This window comes from Dreissena polymorpha, chromosome 11 (assembly GCF_020536995.1).
Source record: "Dreissena polymorpha isolate Duluth1 chromosome 11, UMN_Dpol_1.0, whole genome shotgun sequence".
NCBI lineage: Eukaryota > Metazoa > Mollusca > Bivalvia > Myida > Dreissenidae > Dreissena > Dreissena polymorpha.
The window spans coordinates 10,151,106-10,176,160 of record NC_068365.1 but is presented as its reverse complement, the minus strand read 5'-3'; the positions used below and the strand labels follow the sequence as shown (position 1 = coordinate 10,176,160).

The window sequence follows — 25,055 nt, the reverse complement described above, 5'->3', positions numbered from 1 at the left end:
TTCTTTACAGCGTTTTCTTCGAATTCGTTTATGTGTGTATGCGCATATCATCAAGTGCATGTAAACTTAAATTGAAAAGATCAGAATATTGTTTGTCCAAAACATACATGATTTTGATATGGCATGATTCTTCGCATTATATTTATATAAATTGCGAATATTGGTTCAACACTTCCACACAAAACCAATAATACCATTAAACTATGCTTCATGTTCATGACCATGCGTTCCCTGAGCACTTGAATATCACGAGTGGTTTGCCTCATTGTTAATTGTCGTATTAAGTTTGACAGATTAAACGACTTTCTTTTACAACATATGGACTAGTTTTGCGGTAAATACTAGTTTGGAGTGTAATTGTCTGTCCACTCGTGGGCTCTCAATGATTACAAAAACACGTTATATAAAACTTAGAAAACAAGTCGTGAGCGAATGTGTCATGGATTTATTTGGCATGGGGCAAGATACGTGCACATTGAACAAATGTCATATTTATATTGCAACTAGTGTGTAACATTATTTGTACATAAAGACATGCTAATGTAATTAAAAAGAACATAGAGCATACATGTTTCAGTTATCAACCATGAACACACCAATAATCAACAAGTAGGTTTTAAAAAGACTAAATAATAAATAAATACTTGGAAATAGTAAGAAAATAAAAGTTTGGATATACGTTCGTTTAATTCAATCGCAAAAAGGCACAACATATATGTTGTATGTTTCCACGTACATATCCAAAAATAGATAAATCGATCAAACTTTCCTTGTTTGTATGTTTCTTCTATACACACCACATTTAATAAAATGGTTAGATTACCGAAAAAGTTTGCGTTCCTTTGCAGAATATTTTATGTATATGTTAAAGTTAAGTGATCAAAAACTAAACATGGTCGGGATAGTGGCAAAAATACAACTTGTTTACGTCTGTACATCTATAAACCATTAAATACATCGATAGAGACATTTGTTGCGCTACACATATAAGCACTAGATACTTTAAAGTGACTTATTATGTCAAAAGTATTTACTGGATTTAACAAGTGGCACATTCATTACTGCAGTGAGTCCTATTCAAAATTGTCCAATATCATGTTCAAAAAATTTATCAGGCCACTATCATCTGTACTGTCTTAACTTACATGTAATGACAGGTTCAGATGTTAATGATGATATTTAAATGTTACTGTGCTTCATACATTTCACTGTCAGAAATGAAATTAGTTAGTCCCTTCATAATTAATTTAAGAACATAGCAGTATGCACGTTTGGTACACATATCAATCACCAAGTGTTAGGCTTCGTTTTTCAGTCATGAGTTTCTCTAAGATGAAAGTCAGCGATTCACTAATTGCAGAAAACAATAATCATCACATCCTCGTGTATCATCGTAAACTTTCAAATTTGTAGATTCCGATTCCTCGTGTTATCGCAACATGGCACCATATATGTGACGTTATATAACCAGTTCCTGTTAATCGATTTATCATAATGCCATCCAATTGGTTCCGGTCTCATGCATCGGTTGACGATTGTCGTCTGCTATCTGCAGACTTAGCTATATCCATGTAGCCGGGTCCAGAGTGTTTCCGCGCTGGCGCCGCTAAATGGAGAGTATTACTGGGCCCGGAACCATTGGCTCTGGATGAGTGAGTACCACTGGAATGTGGCCGCCTGGGGTAATCTATGAACCGCCGGTATTCTTTGCGAACCTTTGAAATAAAAGCAGAAATGTGTGTAATGTTTTCATCCCCATAAATAAATATGCATTTCCAAACAGTCAACTATGACGGTATTTTAGCTCGGCATTCAAAATAAATGCACCTTTATGACCAGGAAAGATAGATAGAAAGATGTTTTTCAATATAATGCTACAACATGATAAAATACATCTGCATATATGATAAAATAGTAAAACAATAAACATGTATGAGAAATGAAACCATGCCAATAACATTATACCATGGATTACACAAAAAAGAGAACTTAATCTCTCATTTCCATTGTGGTCCTTGGATATTGATGGTAGTGATAAAGAGAGGCATGAGATGAATATCAGAGATTTGAGTTATAAAATACACTTATTTTCATAAAAAGGTAGATATATTAAAATGTGGATCAATTAAAAACTAACTATATAGATCTAAAAGAATGATTGCATATTAAGAAGGTGAGTTTTAACTTACTTTAAAATTAGCTATACTTGTAATATTCCTTAAGGAGGAAGGTAGTTTGTTCCACAGAAAACAAGCATTATATGAAAAAGATTTAGCAACAAAACCTTTTACTTTGGGTAAATTATAGCACCCACTTTCACTTAACCTAGTCTTGTATGAATGAAGAGTGTCTGTGAGAGACTAAGGCTTGCAGGAACCACCTGCCATGCGTGGATATATAAATGGGCGTGTTGTGTTCATTTCCCATGTCTGCTAGACCATAATTTTCATTTAAAATGACAGTTTTACCGAGCTGCAACCTCTGCTAGGGTCACTGTTGTTGTTAGAATAAACAGAGACAGGGCATTCCAAGGTGATCAGGGATGCTCCAAATAAGGCATAAGTTATAATTAGATCTGATGTTTAGGGGCCATTTTTGAACGTCGATTGGTTAGGCCTAGAATTCATGTATATTAATTATTTGAATTTCTATTGTAAGTCGCCTAACTCATCAGTTTACTTAGAACCTTGAAACAAGTAGGTTGGTCACTCATGTGCTAGTAGACTCTGAAACTAGTGGGTCTGGCACGACTGTTTATCATTTTTGGGGACTACAGATAGCAATATGCAGTAAGTAATAATTTTTGTTACCTCATAATTGTCAGTGTTATGAGAGAATTAATTTTCCTTATCGATAGTATTCCTAATATTTTATCAGTAAATTTTTGATATCTTAATAAGATTAGATTTTTGGTCAACGGCAGGAAAACCACACATAATGTTATATGTTAATTGATTAATTGTATAAGTGTGATCTGTATGAATGTACAATTATGTATTCGTGAGATATTGTTTGTATCATGACCTATACAACCTTGTTAAATCATGTATTATATATATAATGCATGCGTCTGATTGGATGTTGTATTATGTCTAGGTAACTTCGTTATTTGCAGATAACCGTCTCCGAGTCTTAACGTCTGAATATCTTCTGCACGTAATTTAGCATCTGTTGGCGTCAACCAATAAAGTGAAGAATTTTATTATACAAGACGCGTGTGTTGCTTTGTCTTCTAAAAATTGGCTTGGCTGGACAATATTAGGTCCAACAGGTAAGGGCATGTCTTCTCGTGGCAATGTTAATTTCAAGCGCAGTGCAAACATCCAGGATCAGATTGAAAGGTTATGGACATCTGATTTTCCCGACTGTGGCTTGGACGATAAATTTGAAATGTCAAGAGAAGACCACCGAGCTCTATCGTCCATGGTAACTTCCATGGAGAAAGAAGGTAAGCACCACAAAATTGGTCTACCTTGGCGCGACAATCAAGTAAGCTTGCCTAACAACAAAGCATTAGCTGTTGCGCGTCTTGAGCAGTTAAACCGCAAGCTATCAAGAGACCGGAACCTACATGCGCTGTATAGTGAAACAATGAATTCCTATATTGGGAAGGGCTATGCGAAACATGTGGAAAACTTCGGTGGAATTAAACCAACAAGAGTATGGTACCTCCCACACCACCCAGTGTGCAACCCAAACAAACCAGGTAAGGTTAGAGAAGTGTTTGACTGCGCAGCGAAATATCGAGGTGTTTCGTTGAATGATAACCTTTTACAGGGTCCTGATCACGTGAATAGCCTGGTGGGTGTGCTAATAAGGTTCCGGGAATATCCTATAGCCCTAGTTGCCGATATCGAGGCCATGTTCCACCAAGTGAAGGTGAGTGGCAAAAGCAGGGACGCTCTACGATTTCTTTGGTGGCCAGGTAGAGATATTGAGCAGTCACCTGGTGAGTATTGCATGACTGTCCATTTGTTTGGTGCAACGTCCTCACCCAGCTGTGCAGCTTACAGCTTGAGGTGCACAGCAAGAGAAAATGCTGACAACTTCAGTCCATAAGCAGTAAAGACAGTAGAAAGAAACTTCTACGTTGATGACCTGCTGAAGTCCGTACCGGATGTTCAGGTAGGTATTGATTTGTCTACTGAGCTGAGAGATTTATTGTCAAAAGGAGGATTCAAGTTCACAAAGTGGATTTCGAATAGTAACGGGGTTCTCAACACTATCCCCGAATCTGACAGAGCAGTTCAGTGCACAAGGGTTGACCTTCATAGTGAAAAACAGTTTAAGCGTGCTCTGGGGTGGCAGTGGTATGTAGAAAAGGATAAGTTCATATTTGATGTTGATCTTCCTGACAAATGTCACACTCATCGTGGCATACTTTCAGTAGCTAGTTCATTGTATGACCCACTTGGACTTGTGGCACCTGTTACTCTCATCCCAAAGCTGGCTTTACAGAATGCTTGCCGACAAAAGCTACAGTGGGATGAAAAGATGTCGTCCACGGACATTGATAAGTGGACCCAGTGGCTAGATTGTTTACCTGCATTGTCACAGGTAAGTATTGATAGGTGTTTCCAGCCAAAAGGAGTAGATGGCTCTTCGGCAAAGGTAGAATTACGTATGTTCTGTGACGCATCCGAGCAAGCGTACGGGGCAGCCGCAAATATTAAGATATACGATGCCAACGGTAGCTGCAAATGCAGTCTTGTTATGGGCAAGTCTAGGATTGCACCCATTAATCAATGTCGATACCAAGATTAGAGCTAGCAGCAGCTGTCGTAGCTGTAAAGTTATATCAGTTTGCATCGCAATAATTGGATTTGAAGGTTGATGACAAGTATTTTTGGACAGACTCAATGATAGTTTTAGGATACATTAGAAGTGAGTCTAGACGTTTTAAGACATTCGTAGCCAACAGATTAGATGCGATCCATGATGTAACCAAGCCAAATGACTGGAGGTACGTTCCGACTGAAATGAATCCCGCTGACTAAGCGTCTAGGGGATTATTTCCATATGAGAAAGAAAAACTTAACATTTGGCTGAACGGACCGGATTTCCTGCTGAAAGGTTAGTCCGACTGACCATCAATACAACCAGGTAGCCCGTCTATCGGACGATATTGAGGTAAAGCAGGACCGTAATGCGCACGCGACACAATTGACACCAGATATCGGGCTTGATAACCTGTTGGCATTCCGACTGGTTTACGCTGCAGCGGTCGGTGGCCTGTCTTCTCCGATTCAAGGCATATTTCATTCAGAAATATTTACGACAGAAAGAGAATGTCTGCTTAGAGATTAAGCACTTGACGGTTAGTGAAATGAGGGCCGCGACAAATGCTATTTTGTCACTTGTACAAAGTGGTGAGTATAACAACGAAATCAGTTGTGTCCGAAAATCAGGACATGTTTCAGGTAAAAGTGTTCTGTCAAAACTTATCTCAGTTTTCACAGATGGTTTACTGAAGGTAGGCGGTCGCCTCGAAAATGCCCACCTTAGTAACGACGCCAAACATCAGATCATTTTACCAGGTAACCACCATGTGACAAGAATTCTCATCAGGTCATACCATGAAACCAATGCTCACATGGGACCACATTACATTTTATCCTTGTTGAGACAGCGGTATTGGATAACACCGGGTCTCAAATCAGTTAAATCTGTGGTAAGCAAATGTATTGGTTGTAAGAGACGACAGCAGCAGCCAGAAACTCAACAGATGGGCCCACTCCCTGTTGAGAGGCTTGAGCCGGATAAGCCGCCATTTACATACGTTGGAGTTGATTTCTTTGGTCCAATGTTTGTGAAATCTAGCAGGAGGCAGCTAAAAAGGTACGGCTGTCTGTTTACTTGTTTATGTTCTACAGCGGTACACGTTGAAATTACGCACCGTCTGAATACCGACTCTTTCATTGGTGCGTTACAGCATTTTGAGAGTAGACAAGGCAGACCGGAGAAGATTTTGAGTGACAATGGCACAAATCTGACAGCAGGTGAAAGGGAACTGCGTGAGTCAGTACGGCAGTGGAATCAGAGTCATATCTCTAAGCATTTGAACCAGAAAGGTATTGTATGGCATTTCATTCCTCCATATGCAAGTCATATGGGAGGAGTTTGGGAAAGGTTGGTTCGATACTTCAAACAGGCATTGAAATCTTACGTGCGTGAACAGCTTCTTTGCGATGAAGCCCTATCAACTTTGGCTACCGAGGTTGAAAGGATATTGAACGACCGACCAATTACACAGGTAAGTGATGATCACCGTGACCCGCAAGCTCTCTCGCCGAATACACTGTTGTTGTTACGACCGAATAGGTGTTTCCCTCCAGGTGTATTTGACAAGACCGACAATTATTGCTGACGGTGGTGGAGGCAAGTCCAGTACTTGGCCAATATATTTAGCGGCGCTGGCTTAAGGAGTACCTCCCAGCCTTACAGGTAAGATCAAAGTGGCAACACAGCAGGCGAAATCTAGCTGTAAATGACATTGTGCTTGTGTGTGACGAGAAATCTTCACGTGGACATTGGCCTTTGGGAATTGTGCAGGAGGTAAGCAACGGCAGAGATGGTCTTGTGTGGACATGCAAGTTCAGAGTTAACGGAACTGAAAAGGTAAGGCCAGTGACACAGCTTTGCTTATTAGAGCATGCTGCCTAGCATTGTCACAATATGATTACAGCCTATGACGTCCTTTTTTGTTGTGTAAAAGAAAAGTAGTTAAAACTAAGTTCATTTGTATATGTGTACTTAAAGTAGTTAGTTATGTATTCATTTGTGTTGTGTATCTGTATGAAAGTTGTTTATGGACATAGTTGGTAATAGCTTAGTCTGTAAAACTATTTAAGTAAAATGAACTTATATGGTAAGTTCATTGGGTGGCGGTGTGAGAGACTAAGACTTGCAGGAACCACCTGCCATGCGTGTACATATAAATGGGCGTGTTGTGTTCATTTCTGCTAGGACCATAATTTTTATTAAAATGACAGTTTCACCGAGCTGCAACCCCTGCTAGTGACACTATTGTTGGTACGACCGAATAGGTGTTTCCCTCCAGGTGTATTTGACAAGACCGACAATTATTGCCGACGGTGGTGGAGGCAAGTCCAGTACTTGGCCAATATCTTTTGGCGGCGCTGGCTTAAGGAGTACTTTAATAAGGAGTTATTTGAATTTCTATTGTAAGTCGCCCAACTTTTTAGTGTACTTAGAACCTTGAAAAAAGTAGGTTGGTCACTCATGTGCTAGTAGACTCTGAAACTAGTGGGTCTGGCACGACTGTTAATCATTTTTGGGGACTACAGATAGCAATATGCAGTAAATTATATTTTTTGTTACCTCATAATTGTCAGTTTTATGAGAGAATTAATTTTCCTTATCGATAGTATTCCTAATATTTTATCAGTAAATTTGTTGATATTAGATTTTTGGTAAAGGGCAGGAAAACCACACATAATGTTATATGTTAATTGATTGATTGTATAGGTGTGATCTGTATGAATGTACAATTATGTATTCATGAGATATTGTTTGTATCATGACCTTTACAACCTTGTTAAATCATGTATTTTATATAATGCATGCGTCTGATTGAATGTTGTATTATGTCGAGGTAACTTTGTTATTTGCAGATAACCGTCTCCGAGTCTTAACGTCTTAATATCTTCTGCACGTCATCTAACATCTGTTGGCGCCATCAATAAAGTGAAGAATTTTATTATATAAGACGCGTGTGTTGCTTTGTCTTCTAAGCCCCCAAAAGGTGATCGCGCAAGGAGTTGTGTCTCTATACTCCGTGGCACAGTTATTGCATAATTTAAATTTACTGCGAAAGAAACTTGACAATTATCGCATAGAAAGAGTTACTGCGTAACCCCTGTTTCCTACAGTGTCAAAGGGAACAAAGTTTTCACTCATATATTCAGGAGCAAAACCATTTTTGATTTTGAAAACATGACAAAGGGTAGCTTGCTCCACTCTATTTTGAACAGGTAACCAGTTCAAAATCTTAAAATGTTTATTACCTATATGTGACATATGACCTAGATTGAGGACAAACCTTAGGTAAAATGTATAAGGCTAAAATTATTGGTTATTCTTTATGTAAGTTTCTTGCGCATAAAAACCGAGTATTTTAAACATACTATGTTTGTACAGAATTTTACAGAAACTTTACACACTTAATATGAATTGTATTACACGTGGTAAAAGACATGGTATTTACTTAAATAAAAACATATCAAGGCGTACCTTTTTATTGAGAATACAGTGGAAGACGAAGATGAAAAGACCCTGAAGACTGTTGAAGATGGTGAACAGATAGGCCATAGGAAGGGCGGCCTCGCTGATGTAGAAATACCCAAACACCCACGTTAGACCTAGAAGCACTTCTAGAGCAAGCGCCCCCTGGATCCAGGCTCTTAAATAGTAACGGGTTAGAAATTGTTATAATGTAATCAAATCTGATCAGCTATTTAAAACATCATAAACATAAGCTATACTTAATAATTCATGTTTTCATTTTTTACTATAATAAAAAAGCTGGTCAAGATTATAAACTTCATATAATCTCATACTCAAATTAAAAATATTCATTGTATTAAGAACAAAGAAAACAAAATTGTCATTATAATTTGCTAAGAGGAACATGCTAACTATACGTGTCCATGCATGAGATATCCTAGCTTAACTGAGGCAGGCGTCTCGGACTATCAGTAGCAACGTATACTTAAAGATTAACAACAGATTTATTCAGTTTTGCACGTCAATAGATTTTTGTTTGTAAACAGTTTTGCTAATCAAGAAACGTCGTTGCAATTTGAATGTAATTGTACTACTAAGCTTTCAATTTTACGTAAAAACTGTACATAATACTTCACGTTTGCATAAAATTATAACAATTAAAAAATAATAAGTCTCGGATATGCACAGGGATAAGTTATGTTGCAAAACAGAAAAAATGGAAGAATGCGGGGTGGTAGAAACTAGAGAACTACTTTTCTATTAAGAACTACTTTTTCTATCGTTAACATCAGCATGGACGTTCATTTCCGTTAAATGCGCAAGTCTGTCATTCAAGGTCCAGAGAGGCATTAGAAGTTACTTCTTAAGGAATACTTGGTAAAGTTTACGAACTTGTGTTGTTCCACGTGTTCCTTCATTTGAACCACGAATGATGGCAGCTCTACAATCCTACCAATGTATGTCGCTTCAAAGTTATTTTGTGAAGTATACACATTATATATCAGTTGTGTTTTCAAGAAATAGTTCATTTGCATAAACCACTATCATTCTAACATTCTGTGACCATTTCTTACCGCAAATGCTGCCAAGATTATACTCCGTTATCTTCTTGATTTTGCTGACTCAGTTACAACAGTAATGCATTCAGAAATCACATTAAAAAGTAATAGTTAAAATAAAAATGTACACAAAGAAAACAGACATTCATTTATATGATTAATGCTTTCTCTTTAGGTTTTCAAAATACCATTTTTATGTGGTGAACACGTACTTAATACGCTTACAATTACCGATGAGTGATTGAACCTTGGTGAATACGTAATTTGTATTAAAGATTTCCGCCGGGTGTTAAATCTTAAATGCAAAGGTAACTGACTTACGTTAAAATTGCCAGAGGATGTTTTATATTTGGCGAAAACATTCAATACTTACTTGAGATTACCAGTTGGTGTTTTTTCTTTGGTGAACACATACTCTGCATGCTTGCACACTGCAGACATTGCGTAGATGAGAATCATCAGATTTACCTGGATTCAATAAAACACATACTTTGTACTTGTTTTAGCATATCCATTGTAGTTACGTATGAAAACGTGTTAATTGGATGTTCGTTACTCACGACAAAAAACATGAACAATTTATACTGCTACATTATATTAAATGCACATGAAGTTGTTGATTCTTCTTCTGTTAAACAACCTATTTAGGAAGTGGAGGCAAAGGTGAAGATTTTCTTAACATGCTTTATATGCGCATTTAACTAAGATCACTAATGTGATTTTCAACATGATTATACGTACTAGCAATATGAATGCCACAGGTCCAGCAAAACTCCAGATGAACCATCGCTCTGTCGTCAACCAGCAGCTAAATAAATAAACGGATTGTATCGAGTAATTACAAGTGACATGAAATTGCCAAAACATACACTCATAAAAGACGAAAGTAAATACACACGTAAGAAAACGCAGTGAACATTATGCTAATTAGTTCGCTTCTTTGGTTTATGTCCATGAGTTGAGTTGCAAAAAATAACATGATCAGTATTGCGCTGTTTTCATGAGCTGAACTGCACTACCCGGTATATATAATCTAGGTATACCATTATTATATAGTGCTTATGTACTCTGCACACCGGTACACAATCACCTTGAAACAAATGCAATTGAATACAAGCAGTAACTTACTATCTCGGAGTCCCATATCCCTCGTAGCGCACCAAAGCGGAGATTCCAACAATCAAAGTTGGGACGCCTGCAATGAACACTCACCGGGTTATATCTTGATTTTTAGCGGTATTTTTATATTCACCCAACACAATGAAAAACGCATATTAAACCAATGAGTGTATTGAATGAAATTTGTTAAGCGGCTATTATAAACGGCTAAAACACAACTATGGAATTACTGAAAGTATATAAAAAAAATCAAGCATTGTAGATCCTGAAGCTGTGAAAGAAATCGACGCCTGGCAATGAACCAGGATTTGACTACACAAAACGTCAAAGACTATAAACATACTATAGCGGAAAATTACGATTGGTTATAATACTGCATAAACTGGCCATAGACAAAATTTCTTTCTTAACCACAAATAAACATTTATGAAATTAAGCGGTGTATGTTGAGCAAAATTCGTGCAACAATTAAAATGATGTCAACTACTCAAAATATCGACACGTACGCTAAAATGTAAGAGTGACGGAAAAGTGCCATGCTTAATAACTACCACATTGTTAAGAAATTACAAAGCATAAGTAATGTATAAGCAGTACCCATTAACATGTATGATTAAAAATCTTTCATAAACCTACCATAGCCAAGAAGGTAGTAATACTTCATCCGAGACTTGGCGGCGTCAAACACCTGCACCAGCATGAAGAGGATATGGATTCCTTCCACGAACATCCAACAAAAACTGGACAGGAAGAAAAAGTGCAGGAACCCAGCGATGATGGAACACGCGATCTTGAAATATATACAGTGGTTAATTGTTCAAATGCCAACTTAGAAACGATTAATACATTGTAAATAACGTATAAACAACGAAGTAAGAGATAGGGCTTGACGACCTACCGATGACATTTGCTACTATGTCCATTTATCATTGTCCTCTCTATATCCGAAAGAATTGCCTATATACTGGGGTCAATTTCAACCGTTTACCGTTTGTTCTGATATCGTAATACCCGCAAGAATCGCTAACATACTAATAATCTTAAAGTACCATGCTATTTCTTTTCTTCTTCTCAATACATACTAGAATAGCATAAGAACTGTGAACATGTTCTAATGTTTTTCGGTCCTCTCCCACAAGAATTACTTACATACTGATTTCATACGTTAACATGTCCTCTTACAACCACAAGAATCTCATAAATACTGAGGAGATTGTCTACAATGCAATTGTTGTCTTTGCTTCCTTTAACAACAAAAATCGCTAACATACTGAGGATATTCTACTACATTTCCCTTTTCCTTATTTAGTATATACTCACACGGTTTGCTGACATATACTGAGAACATTTGTCACCATAAACCATTGCTATGTCCTCTATATACCCACTACACTCATAGTTATCACAGACGTTATAAGGACCTATGCTACAATGTACATTTCATTCTATACCCACAAGCATTGCTGGAATACTGAGGGTGGAACTTTGCAACCATACATTTTCTGTGTCCCCTTTTTTGTCGACAAATCGCAGACATACTGAGTACCTTTGCAGAAATGTACCTTTTCATCAGTTATCACTATACCCAAAAGAAACACACATATATTAAGGACCTTTACTTCAATTTACCTTTGGCTCTGTCCTTTCTATCCCCGCAAGGAAAAGGATCTCTGCGACAAAGATGGTGAATACAAGGTGCTTGTGGATTGAGTTTCTCTCACTCTGCACTGAACTGCAACCGGCCAATTATATGTAAGTATATGCATTACGCGATGCAAATCATGATGTGTAGCATATATAGATGCAAGACAGTCTTTTTTCTTAGTAAGCCGTGCAAGGAACTCATGACAATGCTTTAAAGATTTAAAAAACTGGAACTTATCAAAACCATGTTAATTTTGAGTGAGATGTTTTAAGGAATATACAGCCTCGCAACCTTAGACGAAAACAATTATTCAAATTTCTAGTACAAAGAAAAGGAAATCAAAAAACATTCACTATACAATAAAGAAAATACGAATAACGATGTAGTGATGAAAAGCATTATATCATGCGTTTTGTACTAACACACGTGCATGTAATCACTCAAACTTCATTCATACCACTCATGCAATATTGATTTTGAATATAATTATAATATTATTGAAACACAGGAACGATCTTGCAAATATACCACTTTTAAAGCGCGGTAAGGCACAACATGATGGCGTATACATATAAGAAGTAAGACTGGGCCTTCACATGACAAAAGCTTCATAAATGATATAAATGTGATTTTATGAATTTCTATATATTTGTATATATTGTTATTAAATATCTATCTCCGTGTTGAACGTTGAATACATAGTATTATGTTTCATACTTTTACCTTTTTAATTTTACATCGCTATGCAAACAATGCACATTATTTAAGAAACAACATGTGGCTGTAGTCGGAATAACATTCCCAGAGTTGACACTATTACAGGTTTCATATAAAATGTACGTTTAATTAACTGTTTAATTAAATCAGTTAATGCTCGTTCCTTAACGTACCATTCATTGATTTGAAACACAATTTATAAAAAAGATTATTGAAACAGCAGTTTGCACACGTCTTGCATATTAACTTATTAATATTTGCAAGAATTGCGACATATTGTGATATGTTAAAACACTACGAAATCATATACATGCACCTTTGTAAACGGTTCAAGCATAGCATGCTTTGTATTGAATGTAAGTGGTTATAGCTGTTTACGCTGTTTACACAAGTTTGCAAACTAAGTAAACGCATGCCCAGATAACCCATTGTTTCAAATATAATAAGCCTACAATAGCCCCGTATTCCCAGGAACAACGACTTTACAATGTGCCAATTTTACCGAGAGGCGGCCGAACCGCCGTAATAGCTTCCCGCGCTGTTCCCCCGGTCTTCGTTACTGCCCCGATATCCACGAACACAGCGACAACTAGACAGACATTTATGTGACGAGTGCATTTAACAACACAGTGAATATTAAGTATAGCATAGTAATACACTATTTTGAGAAGAAAAAATAGAAACTGCTTATTGGATCGTCCTAAGACAAACATTCCAGAATAAAAGCACAGACATGCTAATTACATGCAATTCTGTAGCAAATGTTAAGGTTAGGATCATGCATTGTAAAAAGTCCACACATAAACTATTTTACAATGTTATTGTAAATCGTTAAGGTGTGATTGAAATATCGTAAATTAAATCATTTTTTATTGGATAATTACAACGAACACACATAAGTACAACTACGATATTTATAATCCGTTACTTTACATCTCTCCTCTCTCCTATCAAATGCAGCCTTTGAAAAATGTATTTCAATTTTATACATTTTTAAAAGCCGTTTTAAAACTTCTCATATTAATTAATATATGTTCTGCAGCTATCAACTTATGGACTCATCTATATTGGAAATTATAATACAACTAAATAATCCGTTTGAAATTTTTCCTAAAGCCAAAAACGATTTTGAAATGTTATTAAAATTAGATCTGAGTCAACAAAATCAAGTAAATGTATTGCACAATTGTTATTTTAATAAAAAAAGGTCATCATTACAGTTTGTATTTCTCAACCTTAACTAGGGATTATGGGAAATATTGACACAAATATTTGCGATTCTGCCTAAATAATTTCAGCTCACCTTAAGCAGACGAAGGTAAGCCAGCTGAGGAAACAGCAGACGACTGAGATGATGATGCCAACGTAGGTGATGTAAGAGAGGGTCATCACGTGAACATCTGATATCTGTAAATACATTAGGTGATGTAGGAGAGGGTCATCACGTGAACATCTGATAGCTGTAAATACATTGCCCTGAGAAAACGCGGTTTAATGCATGTGCGTAAACTGTCTTCACACATTCCGCCTAAACTGGATTTTCGCTAAGAAGTTAATTCCTTTTCATGAAAAAAACACACAATAAGAGCGGAAATTATCGTCCTTGCTTAGATATGTATTAAGCCTTGTGTTCCCACAGAGAGGCTCATGTATATGCATCTGCTAATGACATATTCGATTATGACGCGAAACACAGGTTTATATATTCAACCAAAGGTTACAGATACGTGACAGACCTTAGTGCTGTGTATATCCATGAGGATGGCGAAGTTGGTCATGTGATCACAGCGGCATGTTGTGTGGGTGGAGTTATACTTGTCCAGGACACACCCCTTTTGAGACCAGCCCCCTGAAAACCTGCAGGAAAATGTCTGGGATATAATCTGTAGAAAGAAGCTTATACCGCTTATATATATTTTTTACTTTGTATACACATGTATAAATATGCGCCACGGATCGTACAATTAATATTGATATTGCAAGGCCATATAAATCTGGTTAAAATATACTTTTTAAAAGGATTGAGCAAATTATCTACCTGACCGATTACAATAATGTAAACTGATGATTGAAGAAAAACATGTTCAGGCGGTTGTTAGATTGTGATGTCTATGACAAAATTCATTTTGTTATTACCCAATACTGAAATTCCAAAACGAACATTGTTGATCGTATGGCGCACCATTTCCTCTCTGAAAAAGGAATCAAATATCCATTTAGTAATTATGCGAATAATTGCTAAAACGTCAAGAAAATTACCTTCGTTGCCTTTATATGGTTAGTATTGTCAGAAATAAGTTTACAACTCATGTAGTAAACACTAAATATAAGTTCGTTAACTGACGTGAAACAAACTTTTTACATTTTGAAAAAAGCTTATTGTGTACGTATTGTGTTATATAAATACGTACTGTTTGCATTTAATACAAAATATCAGGTCAATCAAATTAGTTTTTAATAGAATAAGAGCAATTGTATTACATGCTCAAATAACATTGAGCTTATAATGTTGGTAACACTCTAAGCAAATGCTCACATTTTCCGTTTTGAATGTGAACGTGACGGGCTTCTGTAGTTGCGTCCCTGGTGGCTTGCCTCTGATGGCGGCGCTCACTACGTGACTGATCACGCGTTTCTCAAATTGGTCTCCCGATGACATCACTTCCGGCTTTAGCAATTCATCGATGTTGGTGTACTCGATGAAGACGAGCTTTGCTAGACCGTCTGAGAACGAAATCAATATGCATGAACACACAATTGCAAAATGATGCATGTTTTAATCCGGGAAACTTTATTTGCAGATTAAATTACACAAAAATGTAGCCATACACTGCTTACTAATTGTTGTTGACTTTTGGTTCTATTGCTTCTTGAATAGACTCATAAAGGGACAGGAAAACAAATACTTTATTTACCGACATCATTTCATTTGCAGGTCATTTTTACAAAATATTTTATTAACGAGAAGTCTGTCTTAAAGACCAGTGATATAACCTTTCGTGAAAGCTGCCAAGTTTTCCCACGGAACGGCGAATGCGTTCTCGCCGCCTTGGTACTGTACGGTGCTTGGTGGCAGGAAGTGGTCCACAGACACCACGTGCAGCTCAACACCTGGCCACATGACACAAATTAACAATTCGGATTAATTGTCATTATTTGTTCAAATATGTCATAAAAGTTTCATGGCTCTGTTTGGAATTGATAATCTGTTTCAAAATAAAGAGGACAAATACAACTACACACTAAATTATATGTATATTTTTAAATAAAGTACTAAAAACCGGAACCCGTTTCTCTGAAGTTTGGGGCCAGTTGTCTTTTTATAACTTCCATGAACTGTTCTTGTCTGTTGATAATAAATATAGAAATAAGCAAATAAATACTCCTTTGTGGAGACATACCCATATTTGTATCCCTGATTTTGTCCACGCCCGGTTCCTGGTACGCCTCCAACATTGCCATGGTAACGTTCTCCACAGAGCGCACAAGAGATGCGGCAACGGTCCGCTGGTTTCCTGCTTCCATGGATGACCAACTCGCCCGCTTGTCTTCGGCCACCAAGTTGTTACCGAATTTTAAGACGTTCTAAGAGTAACATTTCTTATAAGAGCCTTGGACTGGGAAAACTATGCTTAATGCATTTGCGTTCAGTTTCATCCCAGATTCCGAGATAAGCCTCTGCAATACGCTCATGCTTATCAGGGATGACACTTTCCGCCTAAAGGTGATTTTCGGTTAAGAGAGTTCCTTGAAAGGCAAAATTCCATTACAGCGGAAAGTGTCGTCCCAGTTTTACCTCTACGAACTACACAGGCAATCTGGGAGGAAAATTTACGCAATGCATTATAAACAATTTTCGCAGAATGAGACTCATTTGTTTAACTGTGAAACAGAACAATCATGCAAAAATGAAATCTTTTACACAATTTGTTGGTGTGCAAATGCATGTGTTTAACAATTAGCAAACCTAGACAGAAATTGAACACTGTTGGTCAGATTACGCCACCAGAATTTACTGCAAATCGTCCGTTGTATATGTCCATTAGTATTATCCGAATGTGTATGTTAGTCTGTGATTGATACTCCTCCCAATGCTGGAGTGAATTGACACGTTTCTGTTTGTTGTGTATTTAAGTTTTAATCTTGTTTATTATTGTTTAAAAGGCATTCACATAAATTGTGTAGATTGCATCGTTGTATACCATGATTATAGCTTTAGCCTGAGATGCGTTTCCTGGGCGTGCCTGCGCCGCCGCCTGCATGAGAACTGTGGACTGGTAGAGGTCCTGCTCCGACATGGCACCCGGGGCCGCCGATACCGTCGCCAGAGTCTCCGTGAACGCCACCGCGGCGTCGGCGTTTGCTGTATTCGACAGGAATTCGTCCATCTTTAAAGAAAATGTTATTGACTCTGCGTTACACATAATAACTTTAATAGGCTTAAATTCACTTATATATAGACACAACAATGCAAAACCAATCGAGCATGCGAGTGTTGAGTGTTGAAATTGATTAGCTAAGCGATAAACAAAGACATTGGGAAATACTAAAATCGCCAAATAACACAATATAAAATAAGTGTTTTATTTATGTCATTAAACGGACCGTTTACAGATTTTGGCATCTTTTGAAGTCTGTCATTAAATGCTTTATATTGATAAATGTAAACATTGGATATAAAAAGCTCCAGTAAAAATCAAGAATAACATTTAAAAAAAGGTAACTCTCAGCATGGCTCGAACCACTGGCCCCTGGAGTCCTGCAGAAAAAAGTCTACCACTTAGACCACTTGGCCATCCTCCGGATACAATGACAGATGTATATTATACTTTATATAAGCAATCCTCGTAGTTTCACAAAATGTAACGACAACAACAGAACTCTCCAAATAATACATTCGTTTCGCGTTGGAGCGCTTTATAATTTTCGGGTGTTTAAATAGTCAAGATGCATGTAATTGCTATTTTAGAGCATGGTAAATGTTCAGTATTACTGTTTCCTCACAAATATCATTACTACAAAATAAATTTGCAAATCTGAAACAACTTTTTTCAATTTTGTCAATTTACCCAAACATGAAAAGGCCCCTTTAAATTGTAAATCTTAAAGTTATTCTACAATATCAATAAAGGGTATATGCTGTTAAGAAATATCTAGGTTAAAATTGTAATTAAAAAGGGAAGATGGAAAGCCATCCGATGACATGCATAATAAATTGACAAGGCACATTGTTTTATCAATAAAAGCTTTCTAGTTATGTTTCGGAAGCATATTTTATCAATTTGAAACAATCAAACAAATGAATGACTTCAAAAAAGGTATGTACTTTGGTTGTAAGTTTTCGGATAGTGTCGCTGGTACACTGCCGGACATTGGGTTCCTCTCGCCAACACACCACCGGGGATCGCGAGCACCGCCAGGTGGCCTCTCCTATGTACCACCAAGGAGTAAAATGTAGAGGGTTACAGAACACAAGACACATTTACACAACTCGTAATGCGCACATTGACATTATGTTACCGTCCCCCGAAAGTTTTACGTAGTTTCTCCAATTGTGTTATCGGACAGCAAACTGGCCAACCAAACAAGTATATCTGACGTTATATAAAATAATCCAATAAGCAGAATAAACATTTAAATCTGAACTCCTTCAAAACCAGTATTTGATGCGATTTAACTTTAGTTTATTTATGCAATAGGAAGCCTCAGTGACCCGCATTTGTAGAAATTACATATATATCGAAAGATTTAGAGCAAGCACTGACTTGTTCTGGTATTCATACAAAAAATTGGAAGAACATACTCAATAGAAGTATGTTTTTGAACAAAATCTTGCAGTATATACTGTGTTTTGACCTATAGTATCGTCCCTAAAAATTGATTTGTATACAAAAAGAGCAACAGCGAATGTTTCCGTCAGTATGTGTTTAGTACGCGTTCCTCTGATTTATGTTACTCTGTTCTCGCAGTGTTCTTTCATCGTATCTATGTAAATGCACTTCGCTACTACTTTCTAACTTCTTGAGTGTCACCCAAACGCATGTGTAAGAAGACTCACGATAACAACAACATGCTTTATAGAAACGGCATAAGCTTCAACGTTACTGGAATTATAACTGTTGATATCATGGAAAACTAATTTATAAGCAACACACATACTATTCAATCAAATGCGTAAATGTATATAATTATGCTAATTTCGTCTGCGTCCTGAATGAGTATATACCACCACCAATACAAGAAAACATGAAAGACATTAGCAAATATAAAATAATCCATCAAAATATGTATTCGACATTCGATTCACGTCCGGCTGGTTATATGCCATTGTTTGCAATCAATCAAGTTAAAAAATGGATAACTCTTCCAAATAACGCCGTGGTGTCCATTGAATTCAGATGGCTGGCGAAGCAACATGATACAACTAACACCATACGTTTCTGGCATTTATGTTTTACTAGATGATCTACGATAGAAAAGTATTTGAAACGTATTCGTGTGTGCCTTTCTTAACTTTATCGGTCTGTGTCTTGTCTCTTTAATTACGTTTAATTCGAATTAAAATGCCATTATGGTTTATGTTTATTTACATGTCCGCGTGTATGTTGTACATAAATTATGGGCTAAGTAGGAGATTCGGTGCACGTTTCAACCCGTCTAAATCCACATTGCTTATCATGTATACACAAATGCAAATGCTTTCAGCCCGTGTTTCAATCCATTAAGTTAATAAGCCATAACCCAGCATAATCAAATTAATTCTCCATGATGTCTGCACGCTAGTCAAGTTGCAACATGGAGATATGTGGTGCATGCTTTAAACAGATTATTAACGCTAGAGAAGTATGTTCATTATGTGATGAGTATCTTGTGAGCATCGTAGTTGTTTCTTTGTTGATTATCATGAATTAACGTTTCATATTGTTCATCTGCGTGTATGAAATAAATATGCTTTCTATTGTTCTTTAATAATAACAAGAATGTATATCATATCAGGCTTTGCTCCAATGTGGTAATCGGAAGCAATTGATATTCTTATAATTGTTTAATCTGAACGCAGAGTTGTCTTTCCTTGCAGAGCATACATATGTTTTAGTATTATATTATGAAAAACAGTATCATTTTCTTTTATATTTTGAAAATCGTGTATTATTCAAGGTTCATTATAAAAATTAATTAACTTTATATTAAAAGAAGTAAAAATAACAACGGTAAAATGATTGTACCACGCGGCTAAGCTTTCATCATGAGGTTTGTTATGAAGACAGGATTTGATCAAGCTATGCTGGTTCAAGTCAAATCCCTGCACTGAGGTTGATAATTGTTGTGTGATCATTTTCAACCAGAAAGGTGCCATACATATAAACTATATTGTACTTTGCGCAGTTTCTTACATATGAACGAAAACGCAAACAACATAACATACATCGCATCGTATCGTATCGAATGAACGTTTTAGTAGTAGTTGATTCCAATGACGTCATACCGTTTTCGCACGGCACTGTCACCACGCGGCCTGCCTCGCCCCGGGGCCAGGATATTCCGAATGCCGACACCGGCGGGCATGTCCCTTCGTAGTTCACACTGTAACATCCCTGTGAAGATATTGTTAGATTGGTTGATGGATATTTAAGAGTTATTTCAATTATAGTATATATTCGTTAAGACAATTTTAGTTGAAAAACAAAATAATTACGAAGTTACTTTAAAATTATTTTAATGATTACATTTAAATTTATGTTTTATTTAAAACACCTTATTCCGAGTTTAACAATGAAAACAACGTGACACGAGTGCTGCTAAATTAAAGGTATTAAGGCCATCAAACTAACGATATATGCTATAATTAATTAATGGAAACAAATATATGTTATAAAAATTATCCATTGTTAACATTTTCCTTTTGCACATTATCGTATATTTACTCATACGCAAATTCTCTATACTCATAATTAAATAAAAAATAATGTATGATGTGTGTTTACCTGAAAAAGGTCGTTTTCTTGCTCGGTATCATCAGGCTTTCCGTTGGATTTCACAGTTGTAGTTTCCGGTTTCATGCTGTCTGCATTATTGGTTGGTTTATTACCCGGATTGTCAGTGGAATTATTTCCTGGATGAGCTGTTGGTTTAGTTCCCGGATGGTCAGTTGTTTTATTTCTCGGGTTATCCGTTGGCTTATTTCCCGGATTATCTGTATGTTTATTCCCCGTATTGTCTGTTGGTGTACTTCGCGGATTCTCTGTTGTTGCATGTCCCGGAGAATTGGTCGGTTTACTTGCCGGTGTCTCTCGATTTCCCGGTCTCTCAGTTTGTTTATTTCCCGGATTGAAAGTAGATGTATTCCTCTGATATCCGGATGTGATAGAATGGACATCACCTGCTATACAGTTTACATGATACCTATTCGTTCTTGAAATAAATCATTAAAGTGTGTCATCAAAGGGAACATTGATTACTTGAATTAGTGAAACTACATATTAGCGTAGTGGCAAAAACTGTGTATAGTTTATAAACGACTTGCAATGAACTCAACAAGAATAACCATAGTACACTAAACTGTTGTGGTCAAAGCGAGCGTTGTGTTGGTGTACGTTTTGATGCAAGGGCAACTAAAATTAGATTTATTTAGCATTGTTCACATTAAATATTTTAAGGGGTCGACGCTGGTGAAAATATGCTGATTATGACTAAAATCAAATTATAATACGATATCAACACTGAGATCAATATACAGCATTTATATAATAAGGCCCATATGCTTAAAGATCAACATGTGAATATCGTTAAGGATACATAAATAAGTGTACTTGTAAATGAATCTTTGTTGCAATTGTTCACAACTCTTATTTCATTGACGTTCTGGTTCCGTATCTTCTAAACTTTAATTATAGTGGATTATTCATCAAATATCTATATATAAAGATCGTATATACAAACTTTAAATCCTAGAGTCGTTGTTGATATTAAGTGGAAATGCGTCAAATGAGTAAAGTTTCATTTTAACCCATTTATGCCTAGTGGACTGTCCCACCCTTCTAAATTGGATCAATTTATTTCCAAAATTAGAGATTTCTAGTATATTTATATCTATATTTAGAATATTTCTTACAGTAATTCATGTAAGCAAACAGCTGGGTTTTCACTGTATGCCAAGGGCTTTTTTCTAGACGCTAGGCATAAATGGGTTAAATTTGGTTTATAGAAAGCAATAATCCGCGACAAGTTTTCAACTTTGTACACAGCTATTCAATTCTACGATCCACATTTGTGAATTAGCATAGCCTCAATAAGACTGTATTTCATCTCAATGGATTGCTGTTTTGCGCTATCCTTTTATTTTCCTAAAATTATATCGAGATTAAGTCATGAAAGGGTTGTCTGAAAACTCGCCGATGTCTAATGAAGCTGAATGATTCACCATACGAGTCTCGCTCTTGGAAAACGGGCCTTAATGCATGTCCGTAAATGTAAAGTGTCACCCTAAATTGGCTTGTGAAGTTTCTCATGATAATCTGGGACGAATTAACTAAACTTTAATTTGAAAGTATGTATACGCTTTATTATTATTTAAGCGTAACTGTATAGCTTATGAAAGAACTTCCCTGAACACCAATAACACTGCAATTAAGTATTGATTCCGATTAATTATAATATCTAAATAAGACCAATCAATACCATTCAAAGTCACATGCCATTATGTGTTCTTTTAGAACATTATTTAAGAAACATTTAGTTTGTGGGGGTTGCTATTTGTATTTCATTTCTTTTCATTTTATTAGTTTCTCTTTTGAATCGTAAAGTAGTGTAAGTATCATGCGTGTCATGGTAATATGCAAACGTTTATAGTTCCCATTCTTTGAACACAAATTAAACTGTTGGTACAGTTGTCAGTTAATTGAATGATCGACATATTAGATGCCGTTTATCGCCACCCAAAATAAGACCACAATAAGAGTTTGTTAAAAATATGAATCACGACTTCCCAGTTGAAGTAGATATCGACGTAGTCTTTGCCGTAATAATCGGAGATTGGCTGTTTGACACAGGGGAATCTAAACAGTTCTTTACAGAATGAATAGAAAATAATCGACGTTTTCAGGGATGTAATACAACATTCAATAGTAAAATGCACGAAAATACGTGTTTTTTTACTCCTGGCTAATTACGAATATGACTTTAAACTGTGAATAAAAATCACCTCTCAACAAATCGTGTTACTGTATATTATTATTACCGAATAACAAATCATTTCCGTGTAAGAGGTTTATGAGCAAATCAAAATTAATGTAGCAAAGTCTTAGTATAACATCACATTATATTGTAATTGTTAATAAAATTTGGCACTTGGGACAAGCGTATTTCAACGTGTGTATGTGTCTGTGTAAAATATGACTTTAAACTGTGCGTAAAATACAACGGTTAAAATTCGTGTTTTTATTGTATGATATTTCAACGAATGACTTATACCATGCATTATCGTGTATTTGTTATTATTTCTACTACACCAATGATGAACTTTATGGACTTTTCGGGGAGCATCAGTTCAACAAACTTGTACCATCGAGAAATAAATGCTTACAACAATTTTGTTCACTCCTCATAAAATTCGCTTTTTAATATTGCTTACCAGTTGAGGTTGACGTAGATGCTGTGGTCGTGGTTGGAGAATCTGTGCTCGGCTTTGGTGACACTAGACAGAGAAAATGATAAAGTCAATGTTTGTTTTTGCTTATGTTAAAAGTTCTTAAAGTATTATAGTCCTTCAGTACTGTTGCACATTTATCCCCGTATAAACATTCTTTTTAAATGAAATTCAACGTTCGCAATAGTGTACATTTTGTATATGAAAGTATATTATGCAACCCACCTCTGTTCTGCTCGCATATGTAAGGCAAGCTTCTTTTGCAGTCATCGTCTCTGATATAAGTCTGATAGTCCAGGGCTACGCAGTCCTCAGCAGCGGAAGTGGACCTTGCGCCATTGGGTTCACCAGGGGCCCAATGCCTACCAACGACCAGAAAGTAATTGTATGACATTGTCTGAAATCATGTTGGTAATATTCGATATCTTTGAGATGAACATGACTTCATTGATTGACGTATATGATATAAACACGTTGTTCTCAGATGAAAAAGGAGAATATATTGTTGGTGATTTTTGATATCATGTGGTATCAGACGAGTCTGAGATGGTGTAGGAAAAGGCAGGGTCGATTTTAACACGTTTTCTCAGTATTATTGAGTATTTTAAGGTAAGACTTTAAAATGATGCATTTAAATATGGACGTTATTAGTTATAGTTAACTATCAAGATTGCGATTGTTGACATTGTATTCAAGTGATTTGTTTAACAATATCGTTACCTAATGTATTCAGGAACTATTTTACGAATGTTCATTGTGAGTACTTTTGTTTGTTTCCTCGTCAAAAGTTTTTAAAACATATTTCCTTCTTTTTTTTCTTTTTTAATGACTTTCGTGTGGAAAGAAGTTTCAAGTAGGCGTCACTTAAGAATGATGCTTCATTACACAGAAGCATGACAATTTAAAATGTTGGCGCGCTAAAATTGTGTAAAACTAAATACAAATTTTACACAAGATAATTATAGAAATGGGCGGAGTTAATTAGTATTATCGGTTAGTGGTATAATAACACATAAACATATATTGGGTCAGCGTCTCCAATATAATTGCGCACTACTGACACAATAACAATAATTTTATGGCGGTTCAAAAACTTACGGAAGTCCCCGGATGTGCGATGTTCCATCCACCCATGTCCAAGAGGATCGTATTTCTTCGTCCAAGTTTTCTTTGCGTAGCTCTAACCCCACCCACCATTTCAATAACAGCTGACTTGTTATTTTGCTTTTAAGAGGTTTCTGCACGGCATCCTTGAAAACAAATTAAGTAGCACACATTAACAAATCATCAAGTAAAAATGTGCGAATGGGGTAGTATTGGAGACTTAATAATGAAGGTAAGAGTATTTTCCGTTGTGCGATAACATACTTTTTTACAATAAGAATATCTAACATTATGACTTACACACAATCACATTAGTGTTTAATGTGGCCTAAAGGTGTATCCTGAATAAAATGTTAACATATCGACAACAACCGGACTAACAAACAACATAACATTTACTAACAAATTCTGATGCGTCGCTAATGACAAGAAGATCTGCGCCGAGTGTCTTGCATTCTTCGCGCGCTTCCGTCCAAGACCGGAAATTGGTGGTGTTAAAGCGCAGACATGCGCGGTGGAC

General features: G+C 36.4%; 1 protein-coding gene across 1 annotated transcript; it reads right to left on the bottom strand.

The window, feature by feature from the left end:
• Window positions 1–431: 431 nt before the first annotated feature.
• LOC127850984 (adhesion G protein-coupled receptor L2-like) lies at window positions 432–24,676 on the bottom strand. The gene is made up of 22 exons (XM_052384394.1): window positions 24,530–24,676; window positions 23,657–23,793; window positions 23,417–23,479; window positions 20,772–21,169; window positions 20,273–20,381; window positions 18,113–18,216; window positions 16,989–17,174; window positions 16,188–16,371; window positions 15,781–15,897; window positions 15,323–15,510; window positions 14,923–14,978; window positions 14,523–14,643; window positions 14,090–14,193; window positions 13,289–13,375; window positions 12,054–12,156; window positions 11,061–11,214; window positions 10,434–10,500; window positions 10,047–10,113; window positions 9,679–9,773; window positions 9,139–9,195; window positions 8,254–8,422; window positions 432–1,715 (listed from the first exon to the last, which is right to left on the bottom strand). The coding sequence occupies exons 4-22, from the start codon at window positions 20,844–20,846 to the stop codon at window positions 1,518–1,520; spliced, it is 2,241 nt and encodes a 746-aa protein (XP_052240354.1). The 5' UTR covers window positions 20,847–21,169; window positions 23,417–23,479; window positions 23,657–23,793; window positions 24,530–24,676; the 3' UTR covers window positions 432–1,517.
• Between the last annotated feature and the right edge of the window lie 379 nt (window positions 24,677–25,055).

Coding starts and splice junctions, on each gene's coding strand:
- LOC127850984 (XM_052384394.1), bottom strand. CDS start 20,846: ATGAAACCGGAAACTACAACTGTGAAATCCAACGGAAAGCCTGATGAT. Junction 17,175..18,112: donor TCCGAAAACTTACAACCAAA/GTACATACCTTT, acceptor TTTTCTTTAAAG/ATGGACGAATTCCTGTCGAA. Junction 12,157..13,288: donor GGCGGTTCGGCCGCCTCTCG/GTAAAATTGGCA, acceptor GGCCGGTTGCAG/TTCAGTGCAGAGTGAGAGAA.